The sequence below is a fragment of the Oryctolagus cuniculus genome, chromosome 6 (genome assembly GCF_051225735.1).
Source record: "Oryctolagus cuniculus isolate XC-2025 breed Fujian yellow rabbit chromosome 6, ASM5122573v1, whole genome shotgun sequence".
NCBI lineage: Eukaryota > Metazoa > Chordata > Mammalia > Lagomorpha > Leporidae > Oryctolagus > Oryctolagus cuniculus.
Window position 1 is genome coordinate 29,966,014 of NC_142872.1, and position 16,930 is coordinate 29,982,943.

Consider the following 16,930-nt stretch of genomic DNA (forward strand, 5'->3'; position numbering starts at 1 on the left):
TTATAAAGATTTATTTATTTGAAAAGGAACACCAAAGCCAAATTATTTATTTATAAAGAGACAGAGGCAGAGAGAGAGAGAGGTCTTCCATCCACTGGTTCACTTCCCAAATGGCTGCAACAGCCAGAACTGAGCTGATCTGATGCCACGAGCCTGGAGCTTCTTCCGGGTCTCCCACACGGTACAGGGCCCAAGCACTTGGGCCGTCTTCCACTGCTTCCCCAGGCCACAAAGAGAGAGTGGACTGGAAGAGGAGCAGCTGGAGCACTAATCAGAGCCCATATGGCATGCCAGCTATGCCACAGGGCTGGCCCCAGTCATCATTTCAAATCAGGTTATCTGCCCGTATTAATAAAGGATTTGATGTCCTCTGCTGCGAGAGGATCATGGAGGTGATTCTTGAATGCTTATTTTTCTGCATTACATCACGTTCTTAAAACAGAGTAATATATTTTGACCTTAATTAAAGAGTGCAATTCAACAAAAAATCGAATACAATGCACAAGCCCGTACCATGACCAAATGTACCCAAACAAAAATGAAGTGGAATCCCAAAATGCTTATGATGAGTAACACTTGGTTACTCTTAGATCCCCATTTAAATAGCTTGATTTGCTTAGAATAGCTAGTTCTCTCAGGGGTATCTCTTGATCTCCATTCTCCTGCAGGTAGCCCAGTTGTTCCCTCTCCTGCGTAGGCATAACTGCATGACAAAGTAAGTCTATTGCTCAGGCATTCATGAGTCCTGTGACTTACAGAATTTGCTGTTTGTTTTACATTACGGTTGCTAACCAACTTTTACATTCTGTATAGCTTGTTGATGTGTTTTGGGGACAATTATAGAACATATCTCTGGGACTCACAAATGCAACTGCTTCTCAGATGTAAATCGCACTGCTAAGGAAGTTTACCTTGCCTGAGGGAATGGTTCTTAAACACCACTTATGCATAAGAATCACTTCAGGAGACAGACTGAAGTGCGGATTCCCACAAGAAGCACCAGAGAATTACATTCCAGAACTGAAGAGAGCCCAGGAATCGGCTTTGAAAGCAACACCAAATCCCAAGGGCAACGACAGGGCTCCCCGGTAATTTTTTATGCATGTGGCTCACACACCAGCCTAAGATGCAGTGGGAAATGATGTTGACCTGAAAACACCCCCTGAAGTTACTAGCTTGACCGCATGGTGGCGATGCAGGCTAAGAGAATGAATGAAAACTAGAAAGCTGGAACGCTTCCGTGGACTCCATTTCACCCAGAAGCTGAGGTAAAAATACAGAAGGCAATCCAAGCTAGGCGCGTCCGGGGAGGCAGTTGTCGCCGGACGCGTAAGAATCGAATCAAAAGTCGACAGCACAGACATTGCAGAGGGTCTTGCGTGGTCGTGGTGATTAGGAGCTGGGAAGGATTCCTCCTCTGGATTCCGGCGTGACAACAAGGATGGCGGAAACAAAAGCGCAGTACAAGAAAAGGCAAGTGGCACTCCTCATGGTATTGTTGCTTTTGTGGGAGGTGGGCTCAGAATTCATGCAGTATTCTGTACTGGAAGAGTCAGAGAGTGGCACGTTTGTGGCCAACTTGACAAAGGACCTGGGGCTTAGAATGGGAGAGCTGGCTGCACGGGGCGCCCGGATTGTTTTCAAGGGGAACAGACAGCATCTGCAGCTTGACCCGCAGACCCATGATTTGCTGCTAAACGAGAAACTGGACCGGGAGGAGCTGTGTGGCTCCGCTGAGCCCTGCGTGCTGCCTTTCCAAGTGCTGCTGGAGAACCCTCTGCAGTTTTTTCAGGCTGCCTTGCGGGTCAGAGATATAAATGACCACGCCCCGGAGTTCCCTGCCAGAGAAATGGTCCTGAAAATATCAGAAATTACTGTGCCAGGAAAGGTATTCCCTTTGAAAATGGCACAGGATTTAGACAGCGGCAGCAACGGCCTCCAGAACTACACCATCAGCTCCAATGCTCACTTCCACGTTGTCACTCGCAATCGCAGTGACGGCAGGAGGCTCCCGGAGCTGGTGCTAGACAAAGCGTTGGACCGTGAGGAGCAGCCCCAGCTCGGACTGACCCTCACGGCGCTGGATGGCGGGTCTCCGCCCCGGTCAGGGACCACGAAGATTAAGGTACTGGTGTTGGACATCAATGACAACGCCCCGCAGTTTGCTCAGGAGCGCTATGAGGCACAGGTGCCTGAGAACAGCCCCCTGGGCTCTCGCGTTATTACTGTTTCAGCGAGGGATTCGGATGCAGGATCCTTTGGGGAGGTGTCTTATGCGCTATTTCAGGTAGATGACGTCAATCAACCGTTTGAAATAAACGAAATCACAGGAGAAGTTCGACTGAGACAGACTTTGGATTTTGAAAAATCTCGAATTCATCATGTGGATATTGAGGCCACAGACGGTGGGGGCCTAACAGGGAAATGCTCGTTAATCGTCAAAGTCCTGGATGTGAATGACAACGCCCCCGAGCTGACCCTGTCCTCACTCACCAGCCCCATCCCTGAAAATGCGCCAGAGGTCATAGTGGCAGTGTTCAGTGTTTCAGACGCAGACTCCGGACACAACCAAGACGTCGTTTGTTCTATAGATGATAATCTCCCCTTCTTTCTAAGACCATCCGTAGAGAACTTCTACACCCTGGTAACCGATGGAGCGCTGGACAGGGAGGCCAGGGCCGAGTACAACATCACCATCACCGTGTCCGACCTGGGCACGCCCAGGCTGACCACCCGGCACCACGTCGCGGTGCAGGTGTCCGACGTGAACGACAACGCCCCGGCCTTCAGCCAGGCCGCCTACACCCTGCTGGTGCGCGAGAACAACAGCCCCGGGCTGCTCATCGGCTCCGTGAGCGCCAGCGACAGGGACGCGGGCGCCAACGCGCAGGTGACCTACTCGCTGCTGCCGCCGCCACAGCAGCCCGACGTGGCGGCGCTCGTGTCGGTGCACGCGGACAGCGGGCAGCTGTACGCGCTGCGCGCGCTCGACTACGAGGCCCTGCGCGCCTTCGAGTTCGGCGTGCGCGCCGCCGACCGCGGCTCCCCGGCGCTGAGCAGCGAGGCGCGCGTGCGCGTGCAGCTGCTGGACGCCAACGACCACGCGCCGGCCGTGCTGTACCCGCCGGCCAACGGCTCGGCCGCCTGCCCCGAGCTGGTGCCGCGCGCGGCCGACGCGGGCTACCTGGTGACCAAGGTGGTGGCGGTGGACGGCGACGCGGGCCAGAACGCCTGGCTGTCGTTCGAGCTGCTCAAGGCCACGGAGCCCGGGCTGTTCGGCGTGTGGGCGCACAGCGGCGAGGTGCGCACGGCGCGGCCGCTGAGCGAGCGCGACGCGCCCAGGCAGCGGCTGCTGGTGCTGGTGCGCGACCACGGCGAGCCGCCGCTGTCGGCCAGCGTCACGCTGCACGTGCTGCTGGTGGACGGCTTCTCGCAGCCCTACCTGGCGCTGCCCGAGGCGGCGGCGGCGGCCGAGGCGGCGCGGCCCGACTCGCTCACGGTGCAGCTGGTGGTGGCGCTGGCGGCGGTGTCGTCGCTCTTGGTGCTGAGTGTGCTGGCGCTGGTGGCGGCGCGGCTGTGCGGCGCGAGCGCGGGCGGGGGCGCGGGCGGTGTTGGTGTGGGGGCGGGGTGTGCGGTTGGCGGCGGCGGCGGCGGCGGCGGCGGCGGCGGCGCGGGTGCGGAGGGCCGCTTCCCGGGGCCGCTGCTGGACGTGAGCGGCGGCGGGACGCTGTCACACAGCTACCAGTACGAGGTGCGCCTGACGGGCGACGCTGGGACCGGGGAGTTCAAGTTCATGAAGCCCATTAGCCCCAACTTCCCTCCGCAGCTCTCTGGGAGCGACGTGGAGGAACGTCTCAGCATTCGGAACAGCTTCCCATTCAGTTAAGTATTCTACTAAACCTTGTTTGGAGACGTCTTTTAAAGTTACTTGCTGATGCATGTTAATTGATTGTTCTTGTCTTGCTTATTTTACTACCATTTTAGGTTCAAGTTTTTACAAAGATGCTAGGGATACACAGTTTTTCTCTAATTTGTTTTATAGTTTTAAGGTACTCCCACTTCTCTGTTTTTGACAACTTAGAAACTAACACTTTTTGCACAAGTTAAAAAATTTGAAATTGTCACCTTTTAGGGAATGTTCCAAATTGCTTTTTTGAGATTGTTTTTCTAACAGTTGGCTACAGTTGTTTCAATACTGCTGCATTGGAATATTCTTAAAATGTATTTGAGCTTAATTTTCCAATAGAAGTTAACTTGCTGGTAACCTCTCCATGTGTACAGAACTAAAGATGGCTGAAGCTCACAGGGCCTTTCACAGCTATATGTATACGGTAGTAGCGCATATTTCTATAATATAAACATTACTGTGAACTTCATTTAAAAACATGATGGTCTTTTGAAGAAACACCATGTCAATTGTAACTTTCGAATAAATATTAGCTGAATGAAAATTTTGCATTTCCTATGAGTCTAGAAATGCTAATATGTTGTTATATTAAAACACCATTGAAATTATTAAATAGAAAGGTTATTTTTAAATTTCATGAAAATTCATATTATGAAGAAATGCATAGATTTCAATATTTTTTGCAGAAAATAAAGTTGCCATTCAACTCCATTTTCCCAAGAACTTTCCGCATCCCCTAGTTAAATGAGTTATGTTTTCCTTCAAAACAGAAAACACCCTTCCACTCACCGTTTATTACAAAACATAGAATGCTTGAGAAGACATTTTGTCTCCTTTGTTTAAAAATAGAAAAACTCAAAAGTATTGTTTTGTCAACTTCGATTTTTCATACTCTTTCTCTTGCTTCCTCAAGCTTCTGTGGGTGCTATCTGCCAAGATCTAAGTCAGATTTAGTGGCCATTTATCAATGTAAGATTTTTCCTTCTTGTGCTGTGTAAGCATCATCTGTCTGTAATTAACACAAATTATTTACTCTTGCAGTTTAGCCAAAGTTTGGTCATTTGTGTACACGGTGATTCTGCCATATTTTATGAAAAAAAAAAAAAAACTCTTTAACTTCAAGAGCAGGCAATTTATAGTCACATGATAATTGAGTTTATTTTTATTTTCATATTTAATTAAAATGGAACTAGGACTATCTAAAGTATATTTGGCTGTGTTTTGTGGCCAAATAAGTGAACTGACATGGATGGCTACCAGCTGGTTACTGTTTTACTTTCTCAGATATTTACTGTGTTCCTTGGAATAGGATTCTTCTTGGGGGGGGGGGTGCTTTCTCCACTGTTCCTACTCCAGCCACCATTTCAGTGGGCGCACTGGGGATCTTCCACAACCCCTTCCTCATAGTCCCAGAGGATACACACAGGGACGGGCGCCCAGTCCAGTGCAGATCGGTCAAATCCTTCCTCAGAATGTGTAGTTTTGATTCTTTTATCTTCTTCATGTTTGTAGAAAAGATGTTGCCTAGATTCTGAGCTTACCTGGTTTCTAATAAAACAAATGGTTGTTTTCCCTCACCTTCACTGGGCATTACACACATTGAATTTATAAAGAAAAAATATTTCCAAGGGTTACATAGCCCAAAGACTGACAAGAAATCACACTTAAATTTTATTTCGGAAGTTACAGGCACATTACAATTTGCGAGTAGAATTTTAAAATCCATAAATTTGTCTAACAAAAACAGATCAGCATTTTTGTAATAAAAATGTAAACTCTCCAAGAGCAAGGATTTTTGTGTTGTATTTACCTGCGTTATCTCAAGAAGCTAAAAGAGTGCCGGCACAGATACTTATTAAGTGAATACAAATTTATCTCAGCAGAATTTTATGTACTGAACGTGTACATTTATAAAGAAAGTGAATACAGACATGGGTAACACTTCTGATTTCACAACTACTGTTTGTTACCTGAACAGGACTGCGGAACAGGTAGGAAAAGGGGGGGTTATAATCTGCTGTGACCTGTTAAGCCACAATGCATTTCTTTACAAACGTGCTTTGAAGCGAAAATTATCTGAAGTTGTAAAGCAGAACGCTTGGTGGCGCTGCAAGCTAAGAAAATGAAAAAACGATGCAGAATCCGTGCCTCCTTAAAAACTGAACAGTCTAGGAGCTTGAAAAGGAAACATTTTACACTACTGGAGACGGAAGGCTTCAGAGAGGTAGCTATTCTTACCTCGTCAAGGAGAACAACTCAAGATCGCTACATTTAACCGAGCTGGCTTAGAGCATTTGTGGTGATTAAAGACTGCGCCTTTGGACCCTGAGGAACGATGGCGACGCCGCTCCCCGAAGCGCTGCAGAAAAGGCAAGTGACCGCCATTACGTTCTTATTACTATTGTGGGGGGCGGGCAGCGCGACCCTGAAGTATTCTGTTCTGGAAGAGAGGGAGAGTGGCTTTTTCGTGGCCAACCTAGCAAAAGATCTGGGGCTGGGAGAAGGGGAGCTGGCCGCGCGGGGCGCCCGGATTCTTTCCAAAGGGAACAAACAGCACTTGCAGCTGGAACCGAAGAGTGGAAATTTGCTCGTCAAAGAACAAATGGACCGGGAGGAGTTGTGTGGTGACACGGATCCATGTATACTGCACTTCCAGGTATTGCTGAAAAACCCAGTGCAGTTTATTCAAGGTGAACTACAGCTGCAAGATGTAAATGATCATGCTCCAGAATTCTTGGAAAATGAAACCCTCCTCAAAATCTTGGAAAGCAGCCACGCTGGGTCTCTGTTTCCTTTGAAAATAGCTCAAGATCCGGATGTGGGTAGCAACACGGTTCAGACCTACACAATCAGCACCAATTCCCATTTCCACCTTTTCACCCGCAATCACAGCGATGGCCGGAAATACCCGGAGCTGGAGCTGTACAAAGCCCTGGACAGGGAGGCGCAGCCAGAGTTCAGGTTAACCCTCACAGCGCTGGACGGCGGGTCACCGCCCAGGACGGGGACTTCGCAGGTCCTCATCCTAGTCCTAGACGTCAATGACAACGCCCCCGAGTTTGCTCAGCAGCTGCACCATGTGCAGGTCCCAGAGAACAGCCCCATAGGTGCCCTCATCACCACTGTGTCCGCTAGAGACGTGGACGCTGGGACATACGGCGAGCTCTCCTACTCATTTTTTCAATCCTCAAATCAAATCATGCAGGCCTTTGAAATAAATACAGCCACAGGAGAAATCAGATTAAAAAGACTACTGGATTTTGAGGAAACTCAGTCTTACCGAATGGAAATTGAAGCCTCAGACGGCGGAGGTCTCTCAGGAAAATGCACTGTGGCCATAGACGTGATAGACGTGAATGACAACGCCCCCGAGCTGACCATGTCAGTACTCACCACGGACATCCCCGAAAACTCCCCGCAAACCGTGGTCGCTGTGTTTGGAATATCAGATCCAGACTCAGGAGACAGTGGAAAAATGGTGTGCTCCATTGAAGAAGATCTCCCCTTTCTTCTGAAACCGACCTTAGAAAATTTCTACACTCTAGTAACCGATGGAGCGCTGGACAGGGAGACCAGGGCCGAGTACAACATCACCATCACCGTGTCGGACCTGGGCACGCCCAGGCTGACCACCCGGCACCACGTCGCGGTGCAGGTGTCCGACGTGAACGACAACGCCCCGGCCTTCAGCCAGGCCGCCTACACCCTGCTGGTGCGCGAGAACAACAGCCCCGGGCTGCTCATCGGCTCCGTGAGCGCCAGCGACAGGGACGCGGGCGCCAACGCGCAGGTGACCTACTCGCTGCTGCCGCCGCCACAGCAGCCCGACGTGGCGGCGCTCGTGTCGGTGCACGCGGACAGCGGGCAGCTGTACGCGCTGCGCGCGCTGGACTACGAGGCCCTGCGCGCCTTCGAGTTCGGCGTGCGCGCCGCCGACCGCGGCTCCCCGGCGCTGAGCAGCGAGGCGCGCGTGCGCGTGCAGCTGCTGGACGCCAACGACCACGCGCCGGCCGTGCTGTACCCGCCGGCCAACGGCTCGGCCGCCTGCCCCGAGCTGGTGCCGCGCGCGGCCGACGCGGGCTACCTGGTGACCAAGGTGGTGGCGGTGGACGGCGACGCGGGCCAGAACGCCTGGCTGTCGTTCGAGCTGCTCAAGGCCACGGAGCCCGGGCTGTTCGGCGTGTGGGCGCACAGCGGCGAGGTGCGCACGGCGCGGCCGCTGAGCGAGCGCGACGCGCCCAGGCAGCGGCTGCTGGTGCTGGTGCGCGACCACGGCGAGCCGCCGCTGTCGGCCAGCGTCACGCTGCACGTGCTGCTGGTGGACGGCTTCTCGCAGCCCTACCTGGCGCTGCCCGAGGCGGCGGCGGCGGCCGAGGCGGCGCGGCCCGACTCGCTCACGGTGCAGCTGGTGGTGGCGCTGGCGGCGGTGTCGTCGCTCTTGGTGCTGAGTGTGCTGGCGCTGGTGGCGGCGCGGCTGTGCGGCGCGGGCGCGGGCGCGGGCGCGGGCGGTGTCGGTGTGGGGGCGGGGTGTGCGGTTGGCGGCGGCGGCGGCGGCGCGGGTGGCGAGGGCCGCTTCCCGGGGCCGCTGCTGGACGTGAGCGGCGGCGGGACGCTGTCGCACAGCTACCAGTACGAGGTGCGCCTGACGGGCGACGCTGGGACTGGGGAGTTCAAGTTCACGAAACCTGTACTTTCTAACTTCCTAGGAGAGAGGGTGGATATGAACACTGAGGAAGACTCTAACTTTAGGAATCATTTGGCATTAGGAATCTAACTTTGAGAGCATGTGATAATTCATGGTATTCACTAACCTGGAATTTTCTAACCTTTTCATTCCCATAAATGGTGTGCACATTCAAACAGTGATTACTGTTATATAGCTATTTCAACCTATTGACTTATTTTACTTTTCCCATGTTGGGCATCTCATATGCATGTGGACACAAAGAGAAATCGTGTTTCCTGAATTTTCTTTCGGTGAGATTTTCAGAAGTCACAGATGTTTTCAAGTTTCTGCTGTTTGAGCTTGTTCGTTGATGTATTGTTAGGATTAAGAGAACTGTGTTCTAGACTTCCTGAGTAGCATCAGCATGAGCTATTATAAATGATGGCTTTGAGTTCTAAAAATATTTTTCATTTATGCAAAAATTCTAGTAAGATAAATTGTTGGATTTCTGTTTTGTCATTTCCATACACTCTTGTTTTTCCTCAACTGGACCAGTATCTATTTGGATGTTGTTTTCGAAACTGAGTAATTTCTTTGAACAGTAGAACATCTACTGTTATTCTAAATGATTCAATTCCTGTTACATTAAGAAAAAGGATAGAAAAAGTGTTGGTCGACTTGTGGCTACTTTTTCCTAATAAATGGCTTTGGCATGTAAATAATGACTCTCATTCTTTAAAAATAATATATAGAGGACAGGTGCTATGGTGTGGTTGATTAGGCTTATCACTTGGGACCCTATGTAAGAGTGTCAGAGTCCTGGCTTGTCTGACTTGGATCCAGCTTCCTGCCAGCATGCCTAGGGTGGTGGGGAGTGATCCCACAAGTGTTTAGATCCCAGACACCCGCATGGGAAACCTGGGTGGATTTTGGGGCTCCTGGCTTCTGCCTGGTCCAGCCCTGACTGCTGTGAGCATTTAGGAAATGAGCCAGTGAGTGGAGGATCTTTCTCTCCCCCTTCTCCCTCTCCCTTCTCTTCTCTCTCTGTTGCTCTGCCTTTCAAATAAATAAATATTCAGAAAAAATATATAAAGGCAGGCATTTGATTCAGAAGTTAAGATGCAGTTTGCTACTCCTACACCCATATTAGAGTGCCTGGGTTGGAGTACCAGCTCCACTTCTGATTCTTGCTAATGCAACACCTTGGGAGGCAGCAAGTGATGGCTCAAATATTTGTGTCCCTGCCACCCTTGTGGGAGACTAGGATTGTGTTCCAGGATCCTAGGTTGGCATGACCCAGACCCAGCTGTGGCAGGCATTTGGAAGATGAACCAAAAGATGGAAGACTTGAGTCCACTTTTTCAATAAAAATTCAATGAAAATATAATAGTATGTAACATGACTCAAACATATATAGTGAATACAAAGAAGAAAGGATGTTAACATTATTATACCATTCAGAAATAATTAAGTCAAAATCGTTTTAATGATTTGTATGATGCATATAAGAATAGACTAATAATTTTATGAAACAGATCTATAATAACTTGATAGTTAATTAAAACTTTCAGATTGAATATAATAAAACAAAATGTGAAGCTATGGAACTTAAGCTTAGATAACAAGGTTAAAAATATTTTGATCCATGTGAAGATACTAGCATCTCTTAACTACCCACTTAAAAATCAATACACTACCATTCTTATACCTCTACCTCCTTCTCATCACTCAGACTTTTTGCATTTTTATCTGATGCTGCCTTATAAATGTTTGTAATATTTGTATATTTTGAAAGGAAAAGTCCCATGATTTTATATTTAAAATTTTTAACCTAAAGTCACAAAATGCTACATTTCTAAAAATTTGCATTCAAATCTGACCATCCAGAGGTAACCACTTTTAAGAATTTTGGTTTTTTCCTCATTTCTTCCATATTTTGTGAAAAGACTTATTTACTTATTGGAAAGGCAGAGTTACAGAGAGAGAGAAGGAGACACAGAGATTTTCCATCTAATGGTTCATTCCCCAAATGGCCTCAACAATCAGGCTTTCCAGGAGCTTCTTACCAGTCTCCCATGTGGATACAGGGGCCCAAGGACTTGGGCCATCTTCTACTGCTTTTCCAGACACATTAGCAGGCAGCTGGGTTGAAAGTGGAGAAGCTGAGAATCAAACAGGTGCCCATTTGGGATGCCAGCACTGCAGGCTGTAGCTTTAACCTGCTGTGCCACACCACCAGTCCCAGTTTCTATTTCTTTAGTGAGATAAAGTTTACATGTCATAACATTTAGCTTTAAAATATAATTCAATGAGTTTTAACATATTTAAAAGCTTGCATAATTATTGTACCACCACCTAATTTCAGGACATTTTCCAATTTTATTGTCCCCAAAAGAAACCTAGTACCCATCAGCGGTCACTTCTAGCTCCTAGTTATCATTAATATTCTTTCTGTCTCTGGATTTGCCTGTTTTGGACATTTCATATAAATGGAATCATACTGTATGTGGCTCTGTGTCTGGCTTATTTATTTTCACATGATGGTTTTGAGATTCACCAATATTATAGTATCTATCATTACCTCATTCCTTTTTATGACTGAATAATATTCCATGTTATGGATGGACTATATTGTTTGTCAATTCATCAGTCGTTGGACATTCAGATTTGTTCTACTTTCTAGTTATTTTTAATAATGATGGTAATGAGCACTCTAAGTTTGTGTGTGGGCACATGTTTTCAATTCTCTTGAGTATATATCAAGGATTGGAATTTCTGGATCATATAGTTACTCTATAACCTTTGTAACCTTTTAAGAAATTGTCAAACTGTTTTTCAAAGTGATTTTACAATTTTGCATTCCTGTCTAGCTTGTTTGAGGGTTATAATTTGTTTATATCTTGAACATTTATTATTTTCTTTTTGCCTGTAACCATCCTAAAAGGTGTGAAGTGGTATCTTTTTTGGGTTTCATTGGCATTTCCCAAATGAGTGATGTTGTGATGGGCATTTTTTCAGATGATTATGGGCCACTGGAATATCATCTTTGGAGAAATATCTACTCCAATTCTTTGCTGATATTATAGGTGACTTTCTAGTCTTTTTATTGTTGAATTGTAGTCATTCTTTACATATTCTAAATACTATGATTTACAGATATTTTCTCCTGCCCTGTATGTTGTCTTTTCCATTTTATTGATAATTTCCTTTGAAGCACAAAGTTTTTTGTTTCTTTCTTTCTTTCTTTTTTTTTTTTTTTTTGATCCAATCTATTTTCTCTTTGGTTGCTTGGACCTTAAGGATTTATATCTAAGAAATCATCACCTAGTCCAGGGTATGAAATTTTATACCTGTATTTTTTGTAAGGATTCTTTGGTTTTAGTCCTTACATTTATGTCATTAATTTATATACAGCTTTCTTTTTTTGTTTTATCACATAGGATAGGTCTTTCCTTATACCTCTGAAGATATTTATTTTATCTTTTAATTTTTTTCTTCTGATTCTAGCATTCATTTGTCTTCTGAGTTACATTCTTCAGCTTTGATCTCTGCCTTCAAGTTAGTGATTTTCTTTATTACACTGCTTGGGTATCTGTTTTTAATTTTTAATACACCCTAAAAACTGACTAGTCATTGTATGTTTTGGTAACGAAAGGAGGGAGATGACTTTTACCTGCTGGTTCACTCCCCCAAATGGCGCAACAGCCAAGGCTGGGCCAGGCTGAATCCAGGAGCCTGGAACTCCATTCAGGTCTCACACATGGGTGACAAGGACCCAAGTACTTGTGCCATCTTCTGCTGGCTTCCCAGCCACATTTGAGGATGCTAGATCTGAAACAGAGCAGCTGGGACCTGAATCATCATTCCAGTGTGGGATGCCAGCATTGCAAGTGGCAGTTCAACCTGCTGTACACAACTCCAGTCCTGGAAACATTTTTGTTTAGGGACCAAAAGTCAGTATCTGTAAATCTTTTCTCTTGAGCCCACATCATTCTTGGGGAATTAATTCAATGAGCATAAGGATGACAGAGATAGGGTAGATACTGTAAAGGTGGCCTCCAGCACTTTGAGAACTCCTTGGCTTGGGGAAGAAATCCTAATTAGCATGTAATATTTCACCCTCTTCTCATTAATGTCTGAATCCTGTGCTGGTGTCTGTCAGTCCACAGGCTTTTATATTTAATTTCTGCAGATATTATACTCCCATTTTCTGTCGCTATAAGAAAGTACAAGGCAGCTTGCTGTACTGACTAAGAAAGGAATTCTCAGATTTAAGTACTCATATAGATTTTTAGTCAAATGTTGTGGGTTTTTTTTGCCTCTTCTTTGATCCAAAATATGAACCATTACTTTAGCTATATTTTATTTTCTGTTTGTAAACTTTCCCACTTCTCATGTGCAAGCAGAAAGAAAGGAAATCTGTCAGTTACCAAAGCTTTGCATTTTCCAAAATGCTAGTGACTGTCTCCTCTCCTCTCCTCTCCTCTCCTCTCCTCTCCTCTCCTCTCCTCTCCTCTCCTCTCCTCTCCTCTCCTCTCCTCTCCTTTTCCCTCCCCTCCCCTCCTCTCTCCTTTCTTTCCACTTCTCTGATTCTTTCCATTTTTATAGATTCATATTTAACCTTTTATCTCCATCATTTAAATTGAGATAAACTCAGGGGCTCAAAGTGTAATTCAATATAATCCTTATTGTCAGTCCTGTTCCACCAACTTCTCCATGACTGAATCATTATTGCTGTTTTATCTCTTGACTTGCTTCATTTCATCAGATGTAGTTCTTCAGAGTGTTTATGGGTGCTGTTTGAGAAGTAAAATATAGCTGGGTATAAAATTCTTCACTCAACTTTCTTTTCCTCAAAGACTTTTTTACATCAAATATTACATTAATTCTTTCAACATAGGTTCTCCATTCATCTGCAGGTTAGCTGAATTTCATCCTAAAGCAATTTTTTTAGTAAGCACTCATGACTCTAATTCAGTCTTTTATGAATTCTTTCCTTCATTTATATTCATACTTGAGCAACATCTTAGTCATAATCTGTTTCCCTCAGAACCTTGCAGAAATTTCCATTATTTTTGGTATTAAATGTTGTATTAAATGTCTGGAGCCTGTTTTCCTCACCTGTGGGTAATTTGCTTCTACCATTGACATTCATTATCTTTACCAGATTATGTCTTACTAATTATCACTGTTTCCTGAACTTAGTAAGCCTTTTCACTCTGTTGCAAGTATGACATTTTTATTTACATATTTTAGAGACATAACTAGTATTTAAAATCTGTTTGACACTTCTTTTTTAAAAGATTTATTTATTTATTTGAAAGTCAAAGTTACACAGAGAGAGAAAGAGAGGCAGAGAGAGAGAGAGGTCTTCCATCCAATGGTTCACTCTCCAATTGGCTGCAGTGGCCAGAGCTGTGCCGATCTGAAGCCAGGAGCCAGGAGCTTCCTCCAGGTCTCTCACACGGGTGCAGGGGCCCAAGGACTTGGGCCATCTTCCACTGCTTTCCCAGGGGATAGCAGAGAGCTGGATGGTTCTCGAACCAGTGCCCATATGGGATGCCAGCACTGAAGGAAGCAGCTTTACCCACTATGCCACAGCGCTGGCCCCTATTTGACACTCCTAATATCTGAAGTGTGTGTGGACCTATCTGCTTATTTTGTTTTCATGTCTTCTCATTCATGTTGTGTTTGTTTCTTTATGTGACTCATGTGGTTTTTTACCCTTGGAAATTCATATGACTGTACAGCCTAGACTACATTTAATACCAAAAATAATGGAAATGTCTGCAAGAATCCATGCTTCAGAATGGATTTTCATTGTTTAAGTCAGAATAATGGAAACACTATCAGTAGGTAGCCCATCAAACCAAGTTTATGGCTTGAGTTTCCTTGCAACACAAACCATACAATTCATATCACAAATATATACAAGGACCAATCTGAAGCTACAACTTTCCAAGCATATTTTCTTCCCTTTTCTTTTTCTTTGGCTCTGTGTGATGGTCGTGAAGTTGGAGAGAGAGGGAGGTTTAAAATTATTGGAGTTTCCACTGTGTTTACATTATGGGTGTAAACACATTAAGCATCTTTTAACAGGGAGAAGATCTTTCTGTATGCTGCAACTTTAACTACTCCTGAGCCTTGGTTTATATTTCTTTAATCCCACATGGCTCTGATCAAAGCTAAGGACAAATATTTTCAAATGCTGTGAGGGCATAACAAGTTTTTTTCCCCAAATATATCACTATCCCTTAATCATAGGCTCCCATCAAGAATTGGACTTTTTTCACTGTGATTTCTACCGTAGTTTTGGCTTTTCTATATTTTTGAAGTTTCTTTTTTTTTAAATGTTGTCCATGATTGTTTGTTTTCTACAGGAAGGTCATGTGGATTGTCTATTCCATCATTTTCCAAAATAGATTCTCTGTCTAGTGCCTTCTCAGTTTGAAGATTCAGTTTTTCCATCATTTCAGTTATGTTTCTTCTTCATTGAATCCAGTTTTCCTTTCATTGTTGGGTAGTCTGCTCAGAAAAATCAATGATCTCTCTTCTTTACTACACAATAATGTCCTCATGGAGAAGAATTTTTATCTTAAAGACTTTGAAAAATATATATTGAAATGAATATAGGTGACTGAGCATTGAATTAATTTCCATTTTTGTCATCCCACTAAATAACTTCAAAACTATAACAAAATGTTTTATTCTTTATTTTCATAAAAAACTCACTTGTTGTTTATCCTATTTGCCTTATTCACTTAACATTATGCTATCTGGAATACGTGAGACAGTTTTCATCTTTTTTAAAATTTTTATTTATTTATTTATTTTTTGACAGAGTGGACAGTGAGAGAGAGAGAGAGAGAGAGACAGAGAGAAAGGTCTTCCTTTTCCGTTGGTTCACCCTCCAATGGCCGCCACTGCTGGCGTGCTGCGGCCGGTGCACCGCGCTGATCCGATGGCAGGAGCCAGGTGCTTCTTCTGGTCTCCCATGGGGTGCAGGGCCCAAGCACTTGGGCCATCCTCCACTGCACTGCCTGGCCACAGCAGAGAGCTGGCCTGGAAGAGGGGCAACCAGTACAGAATCTGGCGCCCCGACCGGGACTAGAACCCAGTGTGCCGGTGCCACAGGCGGAGGATTAACCTATTGAGCCACAGCGCTGGCCCAGTTTTCATCTTTTAAAATGTAGGATGTAGGGATGGGTGTTTTGGTACACAGAATGAAGCCACTGCTTGGGTCACTTGCATCTCATATCAGAGTGCTAGTTCAAGTCTTAGCTGCTCTGCTTCCAATCTAGCTTCCTGATAATGATTCCTGGCAAACAGCAGATGATGGCTTATGTGCTTGGCCCCTTTCCATCCATGTAGGATACCCAGATGGAGTTCTGGGCTCCTGGTTTGGGGCTGGCCCAGCCCTGAGTATTGCAGGCATTTGAGGTCTACTAAGGTCTCTGTTTTTCTATATGTCACTCTGCATTTTAAGTAGATGAAAATAAACATTTTTAAAAACTAAATGTAGGAGGTGATATTGAGCCCTTTCAATTTGTGTTTACAAAATGGAAATTTGACTTACTGTGTTACATGTTAAGGGAGAAAGAAAGAGACTATGATTCAGCTTCTGGCTATATTCTGATTTTTTTTAATACATACATGAAGAGCAGATAATACCCTAACAGTTAAGATGCCTGCACCCCACATCAGAGCATCTGAGTTTGATTTCTGGCTCTGATTATGACTGCAGCTTCACACCAATGTAGATTCTGGGAGAAGCCGTGATTGCTCAAACAATTGAGTTCCCACCATTCACATAGGAGACCTACAATGTGCCCCAGATCCTGGCTTTGGCCTGACCCAGTCCCAGCCATTGCCAATATTTGGAGAGTAAATCAGTAGATGAGAGTGCTCCCTGTCTCTCTCTCCCTCTGCCTCTAAATTAAATAATATCTATCATCTCTATCATCTATCTGTCTGTCTATTAATCTATCTATCATTGCTGGATTGGACGTGCACCTTTAATTTGTCTCCTCTATAACTTCACTACCAAAAAGCCTACATATTTTAAAAAAATAAATCTACAAAGATGAATTGAATAATATGGAAGACAACAGACAAGAACTTTAGAAGCTGGAAATCAGATAGATAATTTAGTAGACCTGAGAAACCAATTACCATTTTATTTTTTTTATTTTTATTTATTTATTTTTTTGACAGGCAGAGTGGACAGTGAGAGAGAGAGACAGAGAGAAAGGTCTTCCTTTTCCATTGGTTCACCCTCCAATGGCCACTGCGGCCGGTGCGCTGCAGCCGGCGCACCGCGCTGATCTGATGGCAGGAGCCAGGTACTTATCCTGGTC

The 16,930-nt window shown here is 45.4% G+C and overlaps 2 protein-coding genes across 2 annotated transcripts; both read left to right on the forward strand.

The window, feature by feature from the left end:
* The first annotated feature begins 58 nt into the window (after positions 1 to 58).
* On the forward strand, positions 59 to 4,451 carry LOC103347895 (protocadherin beta-6). Its single transcript, XM_070076219.2, has one exon. It carries the CDS (start codon positions 1,442 to 1,444, stop codon positions 3,884 to 3,886), a length of 2,445 nt encoding a protein of 814 aa, XP_069932320.1. The 5' UTR covers positions 59 to 1,441; the 3' UTR covers positions 3,887 to 4,451.
* Positions 4,452 to 5,845: 1,394 nt separating this feature from the next.
* On the forward strand, positions 5,846 to 9,292 carry LOC108176476 (protocadherin beta-17). The gene has a single exon (XM_070076220.2). The coding sequence runs from the start codon at positions 6,243 to 6,245 to the stop codon at positions 8,679 to 8,681; it is 2,439 nt and encodes an 812-aa protein (XP_069932321.1). The 5' UTR covers positions 5,846 to 6,242; the 3' UTR covers positions 8,682 to 9,292.
* The last annotated feature ends 7,638 nt before the right edge of the window (positions 9,293 to 16,930 follow it).